At 36.9% G+C, this 23,284-nt stretch overlaps 1 protein-coding gene across 1 annotated transcript in view; it reads left to right on the top strand.

Moving 5' to 3' along the window:
• The first annotated feature begins 8,271 nt into the window (after nucleotides 1–8,271).
• LOC110298437 (vomeronasal type-2 receptor 116-like) overlaps nucleotides 8,272–23,284 on the top strand; it is a 54,646-nt gene continuing 39,633 nt past the window's right edge. The window contains exon 1 of the mRNA XM_085841838.1: nucleotides 8,272–8,517. Within this exon, the coding sequence (XP_085697964.1) occupies nucleotides 8,309–8,517 (209 nt within the window). The 5' untranslated portion in view covers nucleotides 8,272–8,308. The remainder of the gene's footprint in view (nucleotides 8,518–23,284) is intronic.

The raw sequence follows: 23,284 nt of genomic DNA, 5'->3' as shown, positions 1-23,284 counted from the left end.
GCTGGAAATTATTATGGCAGCTGTATTTATTTATTTCATTTTGTCTCTTTTTATATTCTATAATCCATTTTTTTTTACAGTCCAGTCTTCATTCCCCTCCAGGTCTGCACCCTGAACCCTTCCCATCCCATCCCTCCCCCATTAGTCTCCAGGAGGATGGCCCCACATCCCCACCCATACCTCATCAGATCTTGCCACTCCCTGGAGCCTCAAGTCCCTTGACGATTTTGTGAAACTTGTGTCACTGAGGCCAGGCCAGGTCATCCTCTCTGGTGTATGTGTTGGATGCCTCATATCAGCTGGTATATACTGTCTTGTTGGTGTCTTAGTGTCTGAGAGGTCTTGGAGGTCCAGGTTACTTGAGACTGCTGGTCTTTTTACAGGGTCACCCTCCTCCTCAACTTCTTCCAGCTTTCCTCTAATTCAATCACAGGGGACAAAAGCTTCTGTCCATTGGTTGGGTGTAAATATCTGTATCTGATTCTTTCAACTGCTTGTTGGGTCTTGTGGATGGCAGTCATTTTAGGTCCCTTTTTGTGAGCATTCCGTAGCCTCAGTAATAGTGCCAGCCTCCCATTGAGTTGTATTTTGCTTTGGGCATGGACATGGACCTCTTTTTCCTAATGCTCTTCTCCATTTTTCTCCCTGCAGTTCTTTCAGATAGGAACAATTATGGGTCAGAGTTTTGATGGGGATGGTTACCCCATCTTCCACTTGATGCCCTATCTCCTGGAGTTGGGCTCTACAAGTTCCCCCTCCTGCAGTATATCACTTCAATTAAGGTCCCTCCATTTAAGTCCTGAGTATCTCTCACCTTCCAGGTCTCTGGTACATTCTAGAGGGTCCCCCAAACTCGTAACTCCTGGGCTTGTCTATTTCCATACTTTCTACTGGTCCGCAGGGCTTCAGTTATGTACTTATCCCATCCCCCAATACCTAATCATGTTTACCCCATTCTTTCCTTCCCATGTTCCTCCCTCTCTCTTTCCCCCACGATTGCTTTCTTCTACCTTCCCACTTGGGCCCTTTGGCTTGTTAACCTTTTTAAGTTTTGTGGATTGTATCCTGGGTATTCTGTACATTTTTGGCTAATATCTACTTATAAGTGACTACAAACCATGCATGTCCTTTTGGATCAGAGTTACCTCACTGCCACAGACCCTCTGGGTCCCGTGCCTGCGTAAAACGGTTCTCTAGAGTAGGTGGGCAAAGCTTAGGACGGAGTGACAGACACACACACACACACAAGAGAGGTGTTGAATCTGAATGTAATTTTCTGGTGGAGACTCAGACCTTTTATAATACAGAGTAACAGAATAGGGCATATTGAAGTTTTCCAGGTGCAAGGCGAGTGACTTCAAAAGGAACCAGATAAATGTTTACTTTAGAAATTATCACCCTGCCTAGGATCAGCCCTGTGCCAGGCAAGAGTTTCACACTTTTAATGTTAATTGGGCTAGGGGGTATTAACTCTTGCCTGGCCTCAGGAATAAAGTAGTGTCAAGGACCTTGGAATTCTTAGGTCTTGTTAATTCTTATCTATGTCTGGAGAATTCCCATTATCAGTATAGTATATTAATTTGCTGTTGGCATGGAATATAGTCTGTAATAAGAATTTCTATCTCAGTGAGAATTCCAGTCTCTTTCTGCAGATAACTGAGCTAATGGCTAGTGCTTTATTGTTTTATTGCCTGCGTAATTAGTTACTGAATAGGTTAAGCTCCTTGCTACCATCTGGGACCTTAGAACACTGGGAAAGGCTTTAGCTATGTTAGAATTCAATCTTAAAAGGCATTGCATTAAGGTAATACTAAATAGACCGCACGTGAATGACGGAAGATTGATTTTATGGTTTATAAGGATTATGGGAGAAAAGTGTCAGACCCCAGGAAGAGAGTTTCCTTGAAACTCGTTGCTTCGGTCAGCTTCCTAGCTTTCGCTATGTCAAACTGACTCAACCAAAGTACGTGGCACCTCACTGAGGATGATACTTTCTAGTTCCATCCATTTTCCTGCAAAACTCAGGATGTTCTTCTTAATAGGTGTGCAGTACTCTATTGGGTAAATGAAATACATTTTCTGTATCAATTCTTCTGGTGTGGGACATCTGGGTTGTTTCCTGCTTCTGGTTATCAGAAGTAAGGCCACTAGGAACATGGGGGACCATTTGCTAGTGTGGCATAGTAGGGAATCTTTTAGGTACAGGCCCATGAGTGGTATAGCTGTGTGTATATGTAGAATTATTTCCAGTTTTCTGAGGAATCCCCAGATTCATTTCCAGAGTTGGTGTACCAGTTTACACTCCTACCAGCTATGGAAGAGTGCTCCTCTTTCTCCACATCCTAACCAACATGTGCTGTTACCTGAGGTTTTGATCTTAGCCATTCTGATTGGTAGAAGGTGGAATCTCAGGGTCAGTTTGATTTGCATTTCTATGACCATTCACAACTTTGAACATTTCTTTAGCTTCTATTCAGTCATTCGAGATTCCTCTGTTGTGAATTCTCTGTTTAGCACTATACCCCATTTTTTGATTGGGATGTTTGATTTTCTGTATGGTCACATTCTTGAGTCCTTTCTATATTTTGTATATTAGCCCTCTATGAGATGTGGGGTTAGTAAAATTTTTCTCCAAAATCTGTAAGTTGTTGATTTGTCTTATTGGCTATATCCTTTGCTTAACAGAAGCTTTCCAGTTTCATGAGGTCCCATTCATCAATTGTTGATCTTATATCTTGAGCCACAGGAGTTCAGTTTAGGAAATCTCCCCCTGTGACAATGAATTTCAGACTCTTTCCCACTTTTTAAAAATTAGATTCCATGTACCTTGAAGTCTTTGATCCACTTGAACTTAAGGTTTATGTAAAGATACCACATCATTTTTTCAAAGATCATATGGCTGTAGAAGTGTCATTTTGTCTAACCCATTTTTCAGTCAGCTAATTTTTAAGACAGTACCATACTGTTTTTTTTCTACACCTCTGAAATTTAACAAAGAACTTGTAATGGAGATGCCTTTCAATATATATTTCTTACATTTTTATTGGTTATTTTACTTATTTACAGTTCAAATGTTATCCCCTTTCACAGTTTCCCCTCCATAAAACTCTTATCCAAATCTTCTCACCACTGCTTCTTTGATGGACTTCCTATACCCACCCACCCAATCCTGCCTACTGCCATAGCATTACCCAACATTAGGTCATTAAGTCTCCAAAGGATCAAGGTCCTCCCCTCCCACTGATGTCAGATAAGGCAACCTTCTGCTAAATATGCAGCTGGAGCCATGTCTTTTAACTCTGACATATGTCTTTTAACTCTGGCATTTTCTTTTCTTTCTTTTCTTTTTTTAGTTTTATTTAATTTTTTTTTATACTTCATATTTTATCCCCTTCCCAGTCCACCCTCTGACTGTTCTACATCCCACCCCTGTCTCCATGAAAATATCCTGACCCTCAAACTCCCCCCACCAGACCTCTCCACTGCCTGGGGACTACAGTCTCTTGAGGGTTAGGTGCATCTTCTCTGACTGAACCCAGACCTGGTAGTTCTCTGCTGTATATGTGTTCAGGGCCACATATCAGCTGATGTATGCTGCCTGGTTGGTGACCAAGTGTCTCTGAGATCTCCAGGATTCAGGTTAATTGAGACTGATGGTCCTCCTACAGGGCTGCTCCCTGCTCCTCCTTTTCTTTCAGCTTTTCCCTAATCCAACCACAGACTACAGCAGCTTCTGTCCATTTGTTGGGTGTAAACATCTGTATCTGGGGCTTTCAGCTACTTGTTGGGTCTTTCAGAGGGCCATCTTCATAGGGTCCTTTTTGGAATTGTTAGGCCTTGGAGCCTCACCTTGAGCAGGACTCTACTTTGGGCCTGTCACTGGACCTACTTTTCCTCAAGCTCTTCTCCACTTTTGTCTCTGCAGTTCTTTCATACAAGAACAATTTATGTGACAGAGTTTTCACTGAGGGATGGCAACTCTATTTCTCACTAGATTCCCTGTCTTTCTTTAGGAGGTAGGCTCTAGAAGTTCCCTCTTCCCACTGTAGGACAGTTCATCTAAGATCCCCTCCCTTTGAGTCAGGAGCATCTCTCACCTCCCAGGTCTCTGATACATTGTGAAGTGTACTCACACCTTGTTCTTTCTGAGATTCCCTGTTTCCATCCTCTGTGCTGGCCCTCAGGACCTCAGTCTTTTCACACTTCCACCAATACCTGATCATGTTTTCCTCTCCCACTCTCTTTCCCTTTTCCCACCCATGATCTTTCCTCCCTCCCACACTCACATGATTGCTTTCTTCTCCCTCCCAAGTGGGATTGAGGTATTCTCAATTGGGCCCTTTGGGTTGTTAAACTTTCTGAGTTCTGTCGACTGTATCTTGGGTATTTTTTACTTTTTTTTTTTTGGCTAATATCTACTTACTAGTAAATACATGCATATCCTTTGAGTCTGACTTATCTCACTCAGGATGATATTTTCTAGTTCCATCCATTTGCTGCAAAACTCAGGATGTCCTCATTTTTCATACCTGATTAGTACTCCATTGTATAAATCAACCACATTTTCTGTATCCATTCTTCTGTCTTGGAACATCTGGGTTGTTTCCAGCTTCTGGCTATCACAAACAAGGCCACTATAAACATAGTGAAACAAGTGCCCCTGTGGTATGGTGGGGCATCTTTTGAGTATATTCCCAAGAGTATTATTGCAGGACCTTCAAGTAGATTTATTTCCAATCTTCTGTGGAACCTCCAGATTGATTTCCAGAGTTGGTGTACCAGTTTGCAATCCCACCAGCAGTGGAGGAGTATTCCTCTTTCTCCACATCTTCACCAACATGTGCTGTCACCTGAGGTTTTAATCTTAGCCATTCTGATTGGTATAAGGTGGAATCTCAGGGTCAGTTTGATTTGCATTTCTCTAATCACTCATGACTTTGAACATTTCTTTAGGTTCTTCTCAGCCATTCAAGATTCCCCTGTTGTGAATTCTCAGTTTAGTTCTATACCCCATTTTTTGGTTGGATTGTTTGTTTTTTTTGTTTTTTGGTTTTTTTTTTTTTTTTTTGGTGGTTAGTTTCTTGAGTTCTTTCTATATTTTGCATAATACCTCTCTGTTTGGTGTGAGGTGAGTAAAGATTTTTTTCCCAATCTGTAGATTGATGATTCATCATATGCGCTATATCCTTCGACTTACAGAAGCTTTCCAGTTTCATGCAGTCCCATTTATCAATTCTTGATCTTAGAATGTGCCAATATAACTATGGCATTTCTAAGATTAATCTACTGCTTTACTGGACACATTTTCTCAGTCTTTGCCAATGTTTCCTTCTCCTCTTTCCATGATCATAATTCCCAGATTTGGTATTTTCTTGCTATCCCCAAACTATTGTTCTCCCTTCACATACAGTTTTGAGTTTCTCAATGCCTGTTACTGAGTGATCCAATTCAAGATTACTTAGTCTTCTATCCACAACTTTCTGTTTGCAACATCAGTGTTGTTAGAGTGGTATTACACTGAGGTTTGTATTTGTTTTATTAGGCTTCCCCTTCCAGAATACTTTCAGTTTGGGTTTTACTGATAAAAAAAATCACACTCTATTTTCATATGTGAGTTTTACTCCCATATTTAATTGTACTTGACTTTGTCTTCTTCAAGTAATTTGACTACATGTACAATCACCCTTTGAATTCTTTGTAATTTCTTCCAATTATTCTCTTTGTATGATTTCCATGGGATTGTCAATTTTTTGACATGAATTGCTACTTTGGTTTTTCATGGATTTAAAATTTGTTACTTTTAGTTAAAATGATATCGTTTCTGCATTTGAATTTACACATGCTGAGTTATTGATTTTTTGTGGGGGGTGGTTTTTTTTTTTTTTTTTTTTGCAAAGTCATCTTTGGTATTTCATCAGAAGTGTTTACATTGTCCAGAATGGGGCATTTCAAAATAGTCTTGGGAAGATTTAAACAATTTACTTTATTTTTCTTTATTTTTGAGGCATTGGTATTTTTCCCACCTATAAGTTTGTGCAATACATGCATGCCTGTATTAGAATCCAGAAATAGGCTTTTGATTCCCTAGAACTGGAGTTGTCAGCTATAATTTCAGTGCTGTAAATAAATCCTGAGTCTTCTGAAAGAGCAGCTAGCATCTTTAAATGCTGAGCCACATCTTCATCTATAATGTTGGGCCTTAATTTACTGTGCCTCATATTTGAGGATGTATTCTTAATTCAGGTTTCTTTTCATGCTTTAAGCCCCATTCTTTCAATAGTTAGAAAAAGAATTTTCAAAAACTTTCCTCTGGTAGTAGGACATGGTTCTGGGTCTCAAATATGGATAGAGCATCTAAAGAATGCTAGTAAGGCATCTTGCAACTATCTTCGACTCTGTGTCATGTATGGTACCTGCAGAATCTCTAGGTGTGCCTGTAGGAGTATCTACAAGGCATGTCTTTGTATGAGGTATTCAGTGAGACCCAGAGGGATATAGGTTTAGAGGAAGTATACATTTAAAACATTAAATTTACTCTCATAACTCAGAAATTGATATGAGGGTAAGCATAGTGTCTATATACTCTGTTCTTGCTAGAGATGAAGACATGAGGATCATGGATGTACAGTATCACCATAAAAGTCAGAACATAACCACATTCTTCACACATAATCTCATCTGCTTTCTAGCTAATTCATTTTTCTTTAATGTTTGTCCTTAAATACTTGAAATAATAGAGTTTTTTTTCTATTCTTCTTGGGTTATGATATCTACGTCTGTAATGAAGAGATTACATTTTCATAGTCACCCACTTCAGACATTGTTACATTGATTTTTGTCATAACATTCCAAGAAAAAAATATGATTTTATAGGTTCTCAGTCCTGTTACTAGGACAATTCCTCAATTGTATTTGTTTAAGTATTATGGTTATCCTCCATCAATGAATCTGGTTGAAGAATTCATCAATATACTTCCATTTCTACAGGTTTAGTACTCAGTTACAAAGTGAGAAGCATATTTGAATAGAGTGACACAAAGGCTCTATTAACCATGATTGCACTGAATTGTGACTTACCAAAGTTTTTCCTGTACCTGTTAATTTCCTTCAGTCTTATAATAGACAGATTATGTCTAATGTGTATTAATTGCATGTTGTTAAACTAAAGCAAAATAGTCCTAACAATCTACAGTGTTATTGATTAACATTTCTTATGGTAGTGTTTTTTATTGTTGCTTCATTTGGGATTTTGTTTACCCTATTTTCTCATTCTTGTCTAGGCAAGTCAATTTATTTGGAGGGGGCATACTTTCATTACAATATCGAAATATATAGTACATTCACTGTCCTAAACTGCTGGTGGCTAAATATATGGGCCCACTGAAGATCATTTCCCTCAGTATCTTAGGAGAAAGCATACACTGTGGTGCCTTTGAATTTTCATTTTATATAAGTGAGAACTGCCCTATTGTTTTCAGAGCGTGTTACATTCAGTGGTGAACATAGTGCTCTAGATGACGTGGTTAGTCAATACACCTCTACTCAAAGATTAACCTTGGATTAAAGAAGAGTAGGAGTAGAGGAGTTGAAATCAGTAAATAAACAGGAAACTTGATAATTTTTTCATTGAAATTAAGTAAATAATTTGGAAGTGAGAAATGCAGCAGGTCTATTAGCTTTTCCAAAGTGAGAAACTAACTGCTTTTGTTGCGCTATAGATATCATATTTTTGTGCAGATAAATATATATTGTAAAAGAATATTCTGAGATTAAAAAAAAACAGTAAATAGAATGAGTAAAATCCAAAAGTTGTTCTTTGTTTGTGATAGCATGGCTCATCCTGTGCATGAATAGCATGGGCATCTTCTGACCTTCTTCCAATTCATCTACCTCTGAGGGAACATGATTTCATCAGCCAAAATAATGTTATTAAAAGTTTTAATCTTGGCCAAAACAGCCCAGTCAGAAAGTTGATACTTTAGCTCTGGCTGTCTTTTTGGCTGAAATCATGATGCCTCTGGCTAGAGGTGAAGATCTAAAACATATTTTCTCTCTTGTTTTTAAGCAGAAGACAAGGCCTCAGATGCAGAATCTAACATAGCCTAAGGGAAGAAAAAGTTTCACAACTCTCATTGACAGTGGAAGAAATGTCTTGAAGAACTTGTGGGTGATTAATGTGACAGCTGCACTTATTATCAGTCAGAAGCCCAGAGTGTTCACAAACACATGAACTAAACATACACCTATTGGGCATCATTGGATATTTATCCATCAGCCTTATGACTGGGCAGATATATATGTTAATAGGATGTTCTGGATTTTTACCTTTGGGTTCCTGTATAGTCCCAAATTTGTATGTGCCTTTACTGACAATGAATGCTATGCAAAAATCAAGGATAATTTTTACCATGAAGGAGATGTAACAATCAGTGCATTTTTCACTCTTCATGCTTTTTACCTAGGCAATAAAGTTCCTGATAAATATCTGCCATACAATTTCCAAGATTTTCGTATGCAGTAAGTACAATTATTCATTCTAAGAATTCAGAATTCTTATGACTTAGTTGATATTAGGATTAAAACTTCCCTTTTTTCACAATCCTTCTTTTCCATTCTCAAATCTCCCCAAGTATATTTTTTTGTGTACTTCTTTTCCTCTTTAAAAGGAAAAGTGATATTTTGATGTTATTCATTTTGCTTTCCCTGTTGTTATTCAATACCCATGATCTTGTGTTTGTCATGTGTGCAACACCAGATTATTTGACTATTTTCATTGTTATGATTTCAGAGTATGGTTAGTTAATCTAAGTATGACTATGAAATTCTGGGTTTTCTTGAAGTGCACATATACTCTTTTTTTTTTTTTTTTTTTTTTTTTTTTTTTTTTTTTTTTTTTTTTGGTTTTTCGAGACAGGGTTTCTCTGTATAGCCCTGCCTGTCCTGGAACTCATTCTGTAGACCAGGCTGGCCTCGAACTCAGAAATCCGCCTGCCTCTGCCTCCCAAGTGCTGGGATTAAAGGCGTGCGCCACCACGCCCGGCGCACATATACTCTTGAGGGAAAAGATTTTGTAACTTAGTGAAGAGATCCCTGAGTTTCTAGAGGCACAAGTACTGACTATGTTACACCTAGCTGATTTCAGAAGAGAACTGTCACCATTAAAATTCGTGAGCAATTTCTGCTCTAGACATATCTTTGTCTCTCTTTTCTTTCTTTTTTTCATTTCATTATTTTTTGTCCTAAACTTCTTTATTCTAAGAAAGATATTAAATGTTTATCTGCTTGCCATATATGTTTCTAGTGCTTTTCCTCCTTTATGTCTATGTGCTCCAAAAAATACTCTATTTTGGAGGATGGCCACTTAAGGACATTTTTACACTTATCTGATACTTGTAATATTAAGAAATAGCTTCAGGAAAGTCTGATTTCTTATGAAAGTAATGACAAGAATTAAGTTCTTTCTCTTTATAGAGGAGATAAAGTGTGATTATCCAAAGTATATATCCAGAATCTCTATAGATCAATGGAAAAAGACCATGAAGTAGAAAAATACAAATTGTAAATGATTGTGATCATATGAGAATATCTGTAGGAAGAAAATGGATAAGAAGAAAGAGAGAAAACATACTTATGAATGTGAACTGTGCTCAGTGTGACATCGCTGTGTAATTGTTAAATCTTTGGTGTGGTGTTAAGTAAAAAAAAAAAAATCAAAGACAGTAGACAAAGAAATATGTTCAGAAGTTAAAAACTCATGAAATATTCATGGTCTTGACATATTTGGTTTGAGACTAACATAGCAAAGATCTAAAAATTTATATCACCATGCCATAATTCATATCTCAATGAAGTAATTCATGGTAGACACAAATGCTTAAGGATCACATCTTAAATTACATAAATATGTGTTATATGCCTACCAGAAGGGGGACACAGGATACTTGTTGGAGCTCCTTTTATTTCATTATAATTAAGGCCTTTTATTATTCTCAATTTCCTTTCTTCTCTAACTTCAGCAACCCAGGCACCAATGTACGTGTGTACATGGTGTTTTAGACATCATGCAGGAACAGGCCCATATGTTGAAAGACTGTATTTTCAGGTACATTTGTCATAAGTAGTTGGCTTTTCCATGATGAATGAAAATATTTTAATCCATAAAATTATTACTTCTCATAGTCAAATTTTATATAATCAAAAATAAAATCAAAGTAGTTCATTACTGGAAAATTTTCACTATTAAATATTAACAAATTTGTTTTTTATAATTTCCAGATATATTTTTGCATACACTTATAACTTTATTACACTTTCCCATGTAAAAGAATAGAAAAATGTAGCTGGTACAAGTTTTCTAGGATATTGCTCTGGTGTCTAAGAGTGATATAAGATTGCTTTGTCTATCTTATACTTCTGTGTGTTAGCAGTGAAAATAGTTCTACCCCTAAATATATCTTTATCCTGAGCATATTTCTCCACTCTTGACTGTGGCCTTACAATTGAATTCTCTATTTCCATGAATTGCAGCCCTGTGATCTTTCTTTCATACACAGTCAGAATGGTCATTGAATATCCTTTAAATCATTTCCTGGAGATCTATCATATACTAAGACTGTATTCCTTTATTTGAGAAGTACATCTGTTGTGTCTGATTTATTGCATTCTCTGATATTTTGTCATCCACACTTTATTCTTTAACTGGCATTGGGCTGATTTTGCTGCCTCCCATTTTCTCTGGAAAATTAATAAAGAAGTTTTGATATACAAAGTTAATTTTCAGAACACCTGGATACACAAACACAAGCAACCCTTCAGTTATGTACCAACCTCTCTGATGTAAGTGATTTTGTCATGTTTTAGTTAGATGAGTGTTGATAGCAGTCATTGTCGGCACTGTGGATATTTTTCTACCATTTACTTCAAACTATCACTTGCAGAATTAATTATAAATTACAAAAATAGAAGTAGAAAGATCTACAAATTTGTAGTTTAATTTTCTTTTAAATTAACTGATTAAGAAATTATTGAATTGTATGTTGTTTCAATTTTTCCTACTCTAATTGAATAAGTGAATAATTCATGAAATATGCTCTAATTTTCAATGTAAGTTATCTGATGGGGCAAACACTTAGAAATAATACAAGAAATATGTCAGAATTCTGGCCTTTTCTGCAGATTTTTCTGCATATTCTGTTAGTATCATTTTTCTAATAATAATCTTGTAAATAAAAACTTATTAAGATTATTTTGACCATTCATTAGTCTATCCATTTATTAAACTATTATTGCAAATTTGGTAACATTTTCATATTTTCTAACATATTTTTAGATTTTTTTTATCTCATAATTCTTGGTGTAACAGTTAGTTTTATTTCAACTTGACACAAACTAAATACAAGTTTGAGATCAAAGACTCAATTGAGAAATTGCTTCAATAAGATCAGGCAATAGGTAGGCCTGTAGGGTATTTTTTAAAATTATTCCTTGATGTGCGAGGGTCCAGTCTATTGTGGGTGGAGTGCTACCTCTGCAAATGTGGTCCTGGGTTCCATAACAAAGTAGATGAACAAGCCACATTGAGCAAACCAATAAACAGCATTGCTCCATGACCATTAGATCAGCTCCTGTGTGAAGGGTCCTGCCCTACTTTAGTACATCTCCTGACTTCTTCTAATAATGAACAGCAATGAAGATGTGTAAGCTAAATATGCTGCAAAGTTGTTGTTGTTGTTTTTTATCAGCTTGAGACATACTAAAATCATCTAAAGGAATGGAACATCAGCTAAGAAAATGTCCCCTAAAAGTGGGTTATAGGAAAACCTGTAGTGTTATTGCTTAGCCCATTATGGATGAAGCCATTCTGAGGCTGGTAATTATGAATTCTATAAGGAAGAAGGCTGAGAAATACATTAGCAAGCTAGTAAGTAGAACCCCTCTGTGGCCCCTGTCTTCACTTATTGGCCCTGTTTGATATTCTGTAGGGGTGTCTTTCAGTAGTAGATTATGATGTGGAGATAGTCACCTAATAAAATAAAAGCTTTCTTTCCCATCCTGCATTTGGTCAAGGTGTTTCATCACACCAACAGTAATCATAATAATGATATCAAATAATCCTTTCCTCCTTATTTTGTTTTGGTCATGGTGTTTCATCCAATAAATAATAACTCTAACTGAAACAGTTTGTTTAGCATCAAAAAAGTAGTGTATGGGGCATTAGGTGGAGTGGGGAATGTTTCATATGTCATTTCACGTTTTTATATTTTTTAATTTGGAAACAGAGTTTTTCTAACTCATGTAGCCCTAGCAGTCCTAAAACTTACTATGTAGACCAGGCTGTAAGAGATCCGTGTTACCCTGCCTCCTGAGTGCTGGGAATGAAAGCATGCATTCTCCTTCCCAGTGAAACATCTTTGTTTCTCACCCCACCTCTCTCTCTCTCTCTCTCTCTCTCTCTCTCTCTCTCTCTCTCTCTCTCTCTCTCTCTCTCCTTTTCTTTTTTCAGTTTACAAAGTCTACTTTATTTTTATTAGATATTTAATTTTCTTACATTTCAAATGTCCCCTTTCCTGTTTTCCCTCTGAAAACACACTATCTCCTCCCCCTTCTTCCTGCTCACCAACCCATCCATTCCTGCTCTCTGGCCCTGGCATTCCCCTATACCATGGCATAGTCTTCACAGGACCAAAGGTCTTTCCTCCTTTGATGATTGTATAGGCCATCCTCTGCTACATATGCAGCTGGAGCCATGAGTCCCACCATGTACTCTTTGGTTGGTGATTTAGTCCCTGGAAGCTCTGGGGGGTACTGGTTCACATTGTTGTTTCTCCTATGAGCCTATTAACCCCTTCAGCTCCTTGGGTCCTTTCTCTAGCTCCTTCACTGGGGACCCTGTGCTCATTCCAGTGCTAGATGGCAAGGACCCATCTCTGTATTTGTCAGGTAGAAATATGGAGAGAAAATATAAAAAAGTGAGAAAATGGAAAAATAAATTTGTTCACTCTAAGAAAATCTTTATTATACATGTTCATGAACATATAAATACTTTAAATATTTGAAAATGGATGTTTGAACAATCTATATTATGGAGATTTTAAATTGACTTTATGAAAAAGGGGATAAAGTATCAAGTAAAATTGTTTTTCATTTAAACAGTTTTAATGATCATATATGAGTTTTACATATTTATAACATACTATGTTTTCTAAAAATATGAATCTACAATAAATCTTGGAAATAAAGACCCTATCTCCTGATCATTTCTTTATGTTGTAATCTTGACTTCCCAGTGCTTCATCATCATGAAATATGCAGTGGTGATTGCAATTGATAATCTGTTTGAGAGCCTTTGCTTAAATGTGTGTATTTGTCAAAATGATACACATCATATTTATATATGTGTGTGCTTATATCTATACTGTCTATTGACAAAAAATATACTTATTTTTCTTACTTCTCACAGTTCTGACAAAATTCTCTTCCATTAGACATACTTTTAAAATATATTTTTGCCTTGAAAAGCATTTAATTCTTTACAAGTTTCACACAAAACATTTTGACCATGTAAACCCACACCACTCCATCCTCTCATATCCTCTATTTTAACCCTTATCTTCTTACCAAACTTGCTTTTTTATTGTTTCCAGTCAAATACAGTTTGTGTTCTCTAAGTTCTATTGTCACCAGAACCTTGCTTTGAGTGGGGTTGACCTCCTAAGGGTCACAACATTGAAGAAATTGACTATCTTTCACCCAGTAACTATCTAATCTCAATAGTATCTTGGCTCAAGGTGAAATTTTATGCCTATATCTTCCATATTGGTATTTTGTCTTATTTAAGCATACATGGTCTTGTGCATGCTTCCATAATCAAGCTGAGTTCAAATGTGAAACTCTTGTAGACTGAAAATATTGTTTCCTTGAGGTTATCCACAGCCTCTGGTTTTCACAATCTTCCCAGTTCTTTCCTGCCAAGATTAATCAACCTTGTTGGAAGGGGTATGATCTCTAACCCACATTTATGGATTAGCACTGCATAGTCGATTATTATCTCTACCACATTCAGTCATTGGTTTACGTATTATTTGTCATTTACATGAAAAGAATGTATGAGGAGGGCTGATGGATGGACTAATTTATGGGTACATCAATAAGTCATTAGTAGTTGAATTTTTACTTTAGCATAAAGAAGTATAAAGTTATTCCTGTGGGTCTATGACTGACCTCATCACAGATTCTTGCCATTTTTATAGTGCAGTGTTTGTTTTTCATTCTATGGAGAGAATCTTATAGTAAATCAGACAAATGTTGGGTCACATGTAACATGTGTGCTCATTTTAGTACCAGATGGCCTATCAGATAAATCCAGTCATTACTATATCCCCCGTGGTTCACAGCTTAGTGAGAAAGATGGTTATTTCTTTTTTTCCTTAGTAGCATGCATAGCATCTTCAGTACAATGAAATCTAGCCAGGAGAAATAAAATAGGTGAGTAACTGTGTGATTTTTCCATGTTTTGTGAGTCAAGTATGTAGTGTCCTCAGCAAAGGAGTCTTTCCATCAAGTCCTACAGGATCCAATCTTGTGTCTTTCTGATATATATTCTAGATAAAGAGTATGAAAGATGTATGATATTTGACTTTCTTAATGTGACTCAGAATGCTTATCCTAATTTTATGGAAATTCAATGAGATATGCAGACTTATGATGTGGTTAATTTTGGTTTCTAGTGTTTTTTTTTTATTATTTGAATTTTTTTTTTTTTTTTTTTTTTTTGGTTTTTCGAGACAGGGTTTCTCTGTATAGCCCTGGCTGTCCTGGAACTCACTTTGTAGACCAGACTGGCCTCGAACTCAGAAATCCGCCTGCCTCTGCCTCCCGAGTGCTGGGATTAAAGGCGTGCACCACCACGCCCAGTGAAAAAATTTTTTTTATTATTTTTTAATACTTTTTTATAGTCTGGTCTGCCCCCAACTACTCCCTATCCAATATCTCCTCTACCATGTCTTCAAGAGGGTGTTTACACTCCCCATGCCCACTCCACCAGATCTCTCCAATACCTAGGGATTCATGTCTCTCAAGGGTTGGGTACATCTTCTCTCACTGATGCCAGACAGGGTAGTCCTCTGCTGTATATGTGTTGGGGGCCTCTATCACTGGGTGTACGCTGCCTGGTTGGTAGATAAGTACTTGAGATATCTTAGGGGTCCAGGTGTATTGAGACTGCTGGTCTTCCCATGTGCCTCCTCCACCTCAGTTTCCTTCATAATACGTTTTTACGTGAAATATTTTCATAGCTACTCTTTACTTTCATAACATAGAAATTGATAGATATTAGGATAAATATAGTGTCAAGATACTCTGTTCTTTCTAGAGATGAGCATATGAGGATGAGGGCTGCACAGTTGTGCTGTAAAGGTCATGACATGGCCACATCCTTCATAGGCAATCTCATCTGTTTACCAACTCATTTTTCTTTAATGTTTATCCTTAACTTCTTGAGACAAAAGAGATTTTATTCTCCTTGGATTATGATGTCTATGTCAGTAATGATGAGATTACATTTAAATAGTCACTCATTTTAGACATTATAACAATGGTTTTTGTTAGAACATGCCAAGATAAAAAAGATTTTATAGATACCCAATCCTGCTACCATCTGCCTTTTGGATGGGCAGATATACATGTTAATAGGATGTTCCAGATTTTTTACCTTTGTATTCCTGTATTTTCCCATTTTTATGTGTGCCTTTACTGACAATGAATGCTATGTATCAAGCAATGATTATTTTTACCATGAAGGAGATGTGACAATTGGTGCACTTTTCCTTCTTCATATTTTGTACACAGGCAGCAAAGTTACTGATAAATCTTTTCCATATAATTTTCAAGACTACCATATATGGTAAGTACAATTATTCATTCTAAGAATTCAGAATCCTTATGACTTATTAGATATAGAAACAAAACTTCCCTTATTTTTTCATAATCTGTCTTTTTTACTTTCTCAAATATCCTCAAGTGTTTTTTGTACTTCTTTTCCTCTTTAAAAGGAAAAGTGATATTTTTATGTTATTAATTTTGCTTCCCCTGTTGTTATTCAATATCCTGATCTTCTGTGTATCATATGTGTAACACCAGATTATTTGAATATTTTTAGTGTTATGATTTCAGAGTATGGATAACTTAATCTAAGTATGACCATGAACTTCTGGGTTTTCTTGAAGTCCAGATATACTCTTGAGAGAAGAGATCATGTAACTGAGTGAAGAGACACCTGACTGCCTATAATGTTGCTAGAGTGACATGTACTATTTTATACACAGCTGATTTCAGAAGAAGGCTGTCACCATTAAAATTTGTAAGCACTTTCTGGTCTATACATGTCTTTTTATACTTTTCTTTCTTTTTTCACTTAATTCTTTGTGTGTGTGTGTGTGTTGTTCTAAACTTTTTAACTCTCAGACAGATGTAAAATTTTTATCTGCTTCTTTTATGTTTCTAGTGTTTTCCCTCCTTTATGTGTATGTGCTCCTAAAATACACTATCTTGCAGGATGGCCACTTCTGAGCATTGTTACAGTTTTTTGAAAATTGCAATATTAAAAAAATAGCTTCAGAAAATTCTGATTTCTTAGGAAAGTAATGACAAATGTTAAGTTCTTTCTTTTTACAGAGGAGATAGAGTGTGCTTATACAAAGTTTATATCTGGAATCTCTATGAATCAATGGTAAAAGACCATGAAGTAGAAAAATAGATCTTGTTAATATCTGTGAACATATGAGAAAATCAGTAGGAAGATAATGGATAAGAAGAAAGAAAGAAAGCATGCTTATGAATGTGAATTGTGCTCAGTATGACATTGCTGTGTAATTGTTAAATCCTTGGTGTGGTGTTTTGTAAAATAGATCAAAGACAGCAGACAAAGAAATATGTTCAGAAGTAAAAACTTTATTTTTATAAAGTTTATTTTATAGTCTAAGTTTATATAATCAAAAGTAAAATCAAACATGTCCATTACCAGTAAAGAGTATTTTCACTATTAAATATTAATGATCTTGTCTTATCAAATTCACAGACATATTTTTCTGCATACACTTATATTTGTGTTATATTTTCCATAGTAAAAGAATAGAAAAATGGAGCTGCTGCAAGTTTTCTAGGACATTGCTCTGGTGTCTAAAAGTGATCCAAGATTACTTTGTCCATTTTATCCTTCCATGTATTAGCAGTGAAAATAGTTCTACCCCTAAATATATCTTTATCCTGAGCACATTTCTCCACTCTTGCCTGTGGCTTTATAACTGAGGTTGCAGCCCTGTGATCTTTCCTTCATACACAGTTACAATGGTCATTGAATATACTCTAAATCTTTTCAAGGAGGTCTATCATGTATTTGGGCTGTGTTCATGATTTGAGAAGTATCAATGTGGTGTCTATTGTATTCAGTGATATTTTGTCATCTACACTTTACACTTTAACTGGCACTTGGGTTATATTTTCTAGGTCCCCCTTCCTCTGGACAATTAATAAAGAAGCTCTGATATACAAAGGTAGTTCCCAGCATAGCTAGAAACAGAAATACAAGCAGCCCTGCAAATGTGTACCCACTCTCTGATTTAAGAGGTTTTATCATGGTTTGCTTAGGTGAGTGTTGATAGCAGTCATTGTCAACACTGTGGAGATTTTTCTACCATTTACTTCAACCTATCACTTGCAGAAATAGATAAAGATTATAGTAATAGATGGAGAAAATATCTAGACCTCTGAAGGTTAATTTTCTTTTAAATTAACAGATGAAGTAATTATTGAACTATTATGTTCTCTATCATTATTCTAATAAGAATCTAGTAAGTAACCACTTACTACGATTATTTTTGAGTATTCATTAGCTTATACCCTTATTTAACTATTATTACCAATTTCTTTGTTTTGTTGGATGTTTTCTTTATTTAAATTTCAAAAGTTAGCCCCTTTCCTGATTTCCCTCCTCCTGGAAGGCCCCTGTTCCATCCTCCCTCCACTTGCTTCTATGAGGGTGTTCCTCTACTCGCATACACACTCCAACCTCTGCACCATTGATTCCCCTACACTGGGGAATCTATTGAGCATTTTTAGGACCAAGGACCTCTCCTCCCATTGATACCTAACAAGGCCATCATCTGCTACATATGTAGCTGGAGTCATTTGCATTCCTTGGTTAATGGCTTAGACACTGGGAGTTCTAGTGTACTGGATGATATTGTTCTTCCTATGGGGTTGCAAACCACTTCAAATCCTGAGGTCCTTTCTCTAAGTCCTCTATTGGGGACCCCATACTCAGTCCAATGGTTGGCTGTGAACATCCATCTTTGTATTAGTAAGGCTCTGGCAGGGCCTCTGAGGAGACAGCTATATTAGGCACCTGTCACCATGCACTTCTTGGCATCCACAATAGTGTCTGGGTTTGGTAACTGTATATGGGATAAATTCCCAGGTGGGACAGTCTCTGGATGGCCTTTCCTTCATTCTCTGCTCTAAACTTTATCTCCATATTTGCTCCTGTGAGTATTTTGATTTCCTTCTAAGAAAGACCAAAGTACACACACTGTGGTCTTTTTTTTTTTTTTTTTTTTTGAGCTTCATGTAGTCCATGAATTTTTTTCTAGAATGTTTGGAGCCTTTGAGCTAATATCCATTCATTCATCAGTGAGTACATACCATGTGTGTTCTTTTGTGGTTTTGTGACTTCATTCCGAATAATATTTTCTAGTTCCATCCATTTGCCTAAGAATTTCATGTATTCATCATTTTAATAGCTGATTAGTTCTCTATTATATAGAAATGTACCACATTTTCTGTATCCATTCCTATGTTGAAGAATATTTGGGTTCTTTCCAGCTTCTGGGTATTATAAATAAGGCTACTATGAACATAGTGGGGCATGTGTCCTTATTGCATGTTGAAGCATATTCTGTGTATATGCCCAGGAATGGTATAGTTGGGTGCTCAGGTAGTGCTATGACTAATTTTCTGAGGAACCACCAAACTGAATTCCAGAGTGATTGTACCAGTTTGCAATCATACCCGCAAAGTAGGAGTGTTCCTCTGTCCACATCATTGCCAGCATCTGCTGTCACTGGAGTTTTTGATCTCAGCCATTCTAACTGATGTGAGGTAGGATCTCAGGGTTGTTTTGATTTGAATTTCCCTGATGACTTAAGGATGTTGAACATTTCTTTAGGTGCTTTTCAGACATTCGATATTCCTCAGTTGAAAATTCTTTGTTTAGCACTTTATGCCATTTTTAAATAGGGTTATTTGATTCTCTGGAGTCTAACTTCTTGAGTTCTTTGTATATATTGTATATTAGCCCTCTATTGGCTGTAGAAATGGGAAAGATATTTTTCCTATCTATTGGTTGCCATTTTGTCCTATTGACAGTGTCCTTTGCTTTTCAGAAGCTTTGCAATTTTATGAGTTATATTTGTTGGTTCTTGATCTTAGAGCATAAGCCATTGATGTTCTGCTCAGGAAAATTACCCCTATGCCCATGTGTTCAATGCTCTTCCCACCTTTTCCTCTATAATTCTCAGTGTATCTGGTTTTATTTTCATATTGTCAAAAACAGGTCTAGAAAGTCTTATCTCATATTTCTTGGTGGGATGTTCAGTTTTATGTCAACTTGAAACAACCTAGAGTCATTGTAGAGGAGGAAGACTATGGAGTAACTTCCTCAATAAGAACAGGAAATAGGCAGGCTTATAGGGTATTTTCTTAATCATTTCTTGATGTGGGAGGGTCCATTCCATTTTGGTGGGATGCCACTTCTGTACCTGTGTTCTTGTTTTCCATAAGAAAGGAGACTGAGCAAGCCACAGTGAGCAAACCAATAAACAGCATTGCTGCATGACCAGTGAATCAGCTCCTGTGTGCCCTGTGTGCAGGGTCCTGCCCTACTTGAGTACCTGTCCTGACTTCCTCCAATAATTAACAGCAAGAAGAAGTATAAGCTAAATATATTGCAATGTTTTCTATCAACTTAAGATATGCTAAAGTCATCTGAAACTGGGAACATCAGTTTAAAAAAATGCCCCATTAAGAGTGGGTTGTAGGAAAGCCTGTAATGGGCTTAGCCCATTGTGCGTGAAGGCATTCTGAAGTTGGTAATCATAAATCCTATAAGGGAATAGGATTAGAAATACATTATGAGTAAGCCAGTAAGTTGAACCCCACTATGACCTCTTTATCATCTCCTGCATCCACATTTTGGTCTAGTTTCATATTCTTCTGGATGTCTTTTAGTGGTGAATTATTATGTACAGATATTCGCCTAGCAAAAACTTTCTTCCCCATCTTGCTTTTGGTCATGGTGTTTCATCACAACAATATAGTTATCATAATAAAGAGAAAAATATTTTTATTAGATATTTTCTTTATTTACATTTCAAATGCTATCCTGAAAGTTCCCTATACCCTTCCCCAATCCCACTCCCCAACCCACCCACTCCCACATCTTGGCCCTGGCATTCCCCTGTATTGGGGCATGTAAAGTCTGCAAGACCTAGGGGCCTCTCTCTTCCCAATGATGGCTGACTAGGCCATCTTCTGCTACATATGCAGCTAGAGACATGAGCTCTGGGGGAGGGGGGGTACTGGTTAGTTCATATTGCTGTTCAACCTATAGGATTGCAGACCCCTTTAGCTCCTTGGGTACTTTCTCTAGCTCCTCCATTGAGGGGCCCTGTGTTCCATCATATAAATGACTGTGAGCATCTACTTCTGAAAAAAATAATCTTTTTCTTTTTAGTTTGTTTTTGGTCATGGTATTTCATCCAAAAATAATAACTCTAACCAAACCCTTTTGTTTACCCTTAAAAATAGTAGTGTTTGGGGAGTTGGGTGGTGTGGGGGTTGTTTCATATGTAATTTCACTGTTTTTCTTTTTTCTTTTCACACAGAGATTCTTTAACTCATATAGCCCAGCAGTCCTAAAACTTACTTTGCAGACCAGGCTAGCAGAGATCTGTGTGCCTCTGCCCCCCAAGTGCTGGGAATGAAGGCATGTACTACTATTCCCAGTGAAACATCTCCACCCTTCTCTGCTTCTTTCTTCTTTCTTTCCTTGCTTGAGACATGGGTTTCTTGTGTAGCCTTGGGTGTCCTGAAACTCTCTATGTACACCAACTGGCCTTGAAATCTGCTTTTGCCTCTTGAGCAGTGGTATTAATGGTGTGTGCCATCAAATCCAGGTTCCCTGTTTTTTGAAATAACTGCTTGATTCCTTTAACAATTTTCCTGCTTGTTTTCTAAACACACAAACAAACACATAAGAAAAAGACACAGAGACAAAGAGACAACGAGCTTGGATCCCTATGGGTTGTAATACAGGAAGAAAAAAGCAAAAAGAGAGAAAAAGAAAAATAGATCTGGTCATTATAAGAAAATAAAGATATTGCACATGTTCATAAACACTCAGATACTTTAAATATCCTAAAATAAATGTTTAGCAATCTATATCATGGAGACTTTAAAACTCATTGAATGGAAAGAAAGATAAAGTGTCAAGTAAAACTGTATTGCATTTAAACTGTTTTAATTATCATATATGAATGGTACATATTTATAACAAACTGTGATTTCTCAAAATATGAATCTAAAATAAATCTTTGAAATAATGATCCTATCTTCTTATCATTGCTAACCTTGGATCATGCTGCTTCATCATGAAATATGTAGTGGTGAGTGCATGGGATGATGTGTTTGTAAGCCTTTGCTTACATGTATGAAATTGTCAAAATTATACATATCATATTTATATATGTATGCATTTAAATATATACTGTCTACTGATAAAAATTATTTTTATTTTTCTTGTTTCTCACAATTCGGACAAACTGCCCCTCCATTAGATATACTTTTTAGATTTTATTTTTGCCTCAAAAAGCATTTAATCTTTACTGGTTTCAAAAAAAAAATATTTGACCATATTCTCCCACACCACTCCATCCTCTCATCTCCTCTTTTGACCCTTATTTTCTTTTTTTTTTTTGATTTTTAATATTTTTATTACATATTTTCCTCAATTACATTTCCAATGCTATCCCGAAAGTCCCCCATAGCGCCCCCCCTTCCCTACCCACCCATTCCCATTCTTTTGGCCCTGGCATTCCCCTATATTGGGGCATATAAAGTTTGCAAGTCCAATGGGCCTCTCTTTCCATTGATGGCCGACTAGGCCATCTTTCGATACATATGCAGCTAGAGACAAGAGCTCCGGGGTTCTGGTTAGTACATCATGTTGTTCCAACAATAGGGTTGAAGAACCCTTTAGCTCCTTGGGTACTTTCTCTAGCTTCTACATTGGGAGCCCTGTGATACATCCAATAGCTGACTGTGAACATCCACTCCTGTGTTTGCTAGGCCCCGGCATCGTCTCACAAGAGACAGCTATATTTGGGTCCTTTCAGCAAAATCTTGCTAGTGTATGCAATGGTGTCAGCGTTTAGAAGCTGATTATGGGACGGATCCCTGGATACAGCAGTCTCTAAATGGTCCATCCTTTCATCACAGCTATGAACTCTGTCTCTGTAACTCCTTCCCTGGGTGTTTTGTTCCCAATTCTAAGAAGGTGCACAGTGTCCACACTTTGGTCTTCATTCTTCTTGAGTTTCATGCGTTTAGTAAATTGTATCTTATATCTTGGGTATCCTAAGTTTTGGGCTAATATCCACTTATCAATGAATACATATTGTGTGAGTTCTTTTGTGATTGTGTTACTTCACTCAAGATGATGCCCTCCAGGTCCATCCATTTGCCTAGGAATTTCATAAATTCATTCTTTTTAATAGCTGAGTAGTACTCCATTGTGTAAATGTACCATAATTTCTGTATCCATTCCTCTGTTGAGGGACATCTGGGTTCTTTCCAGCTTCTGGCTATTATAAATAGGGCTGCTATGCACATAGTGGAGCATGTGTCCTTTTTACAGGTTGGGACATCTTCTGGATATATGCCCAGGAGAGGTATTGCTGGATCCTCCGGTAGTACTATGTCCAATTTTCTGAGGAACCGCCAGACTGATTTCCAGAGTGGTTGTACAAGCTTGCAATCCCACCAACAATGGAGGAGTGTTCCTCTTTCTCCACATCCTCGCCAGCATCTGCTGTCACCTGAATTTTTGATCTTAGCCATTCTGACTGGTGTGAGGTGGAATCTCAGGGTTGTTTTGATTTGCATTTCCCTGATGATTAAGGATGTTGAACATTTTTTCAGGTGTTTCTCTGCCATTCGGTATTCCTCAGGTGAG

The sequence above is a fragment of the Mus caroli genome, unplaced genomic scaffold (genome assembly GCF_978045245.1).
Source record: "Mus caroli unplaced genomic scaffold, Mus_caroli_1 scaffold_8, whole genome shotgun sequence".
Lineage (NCBI taxonomy): Eukaryota > Metazoa > Chordata > Mammalia > Rodentia > Muridae > Mus > Mus caroli.
The sequence above is the reverse complement of the archived record's forward strand: the minus strand, read 5'-3'. Positions and strand labels throughout refer to the sequence as shown.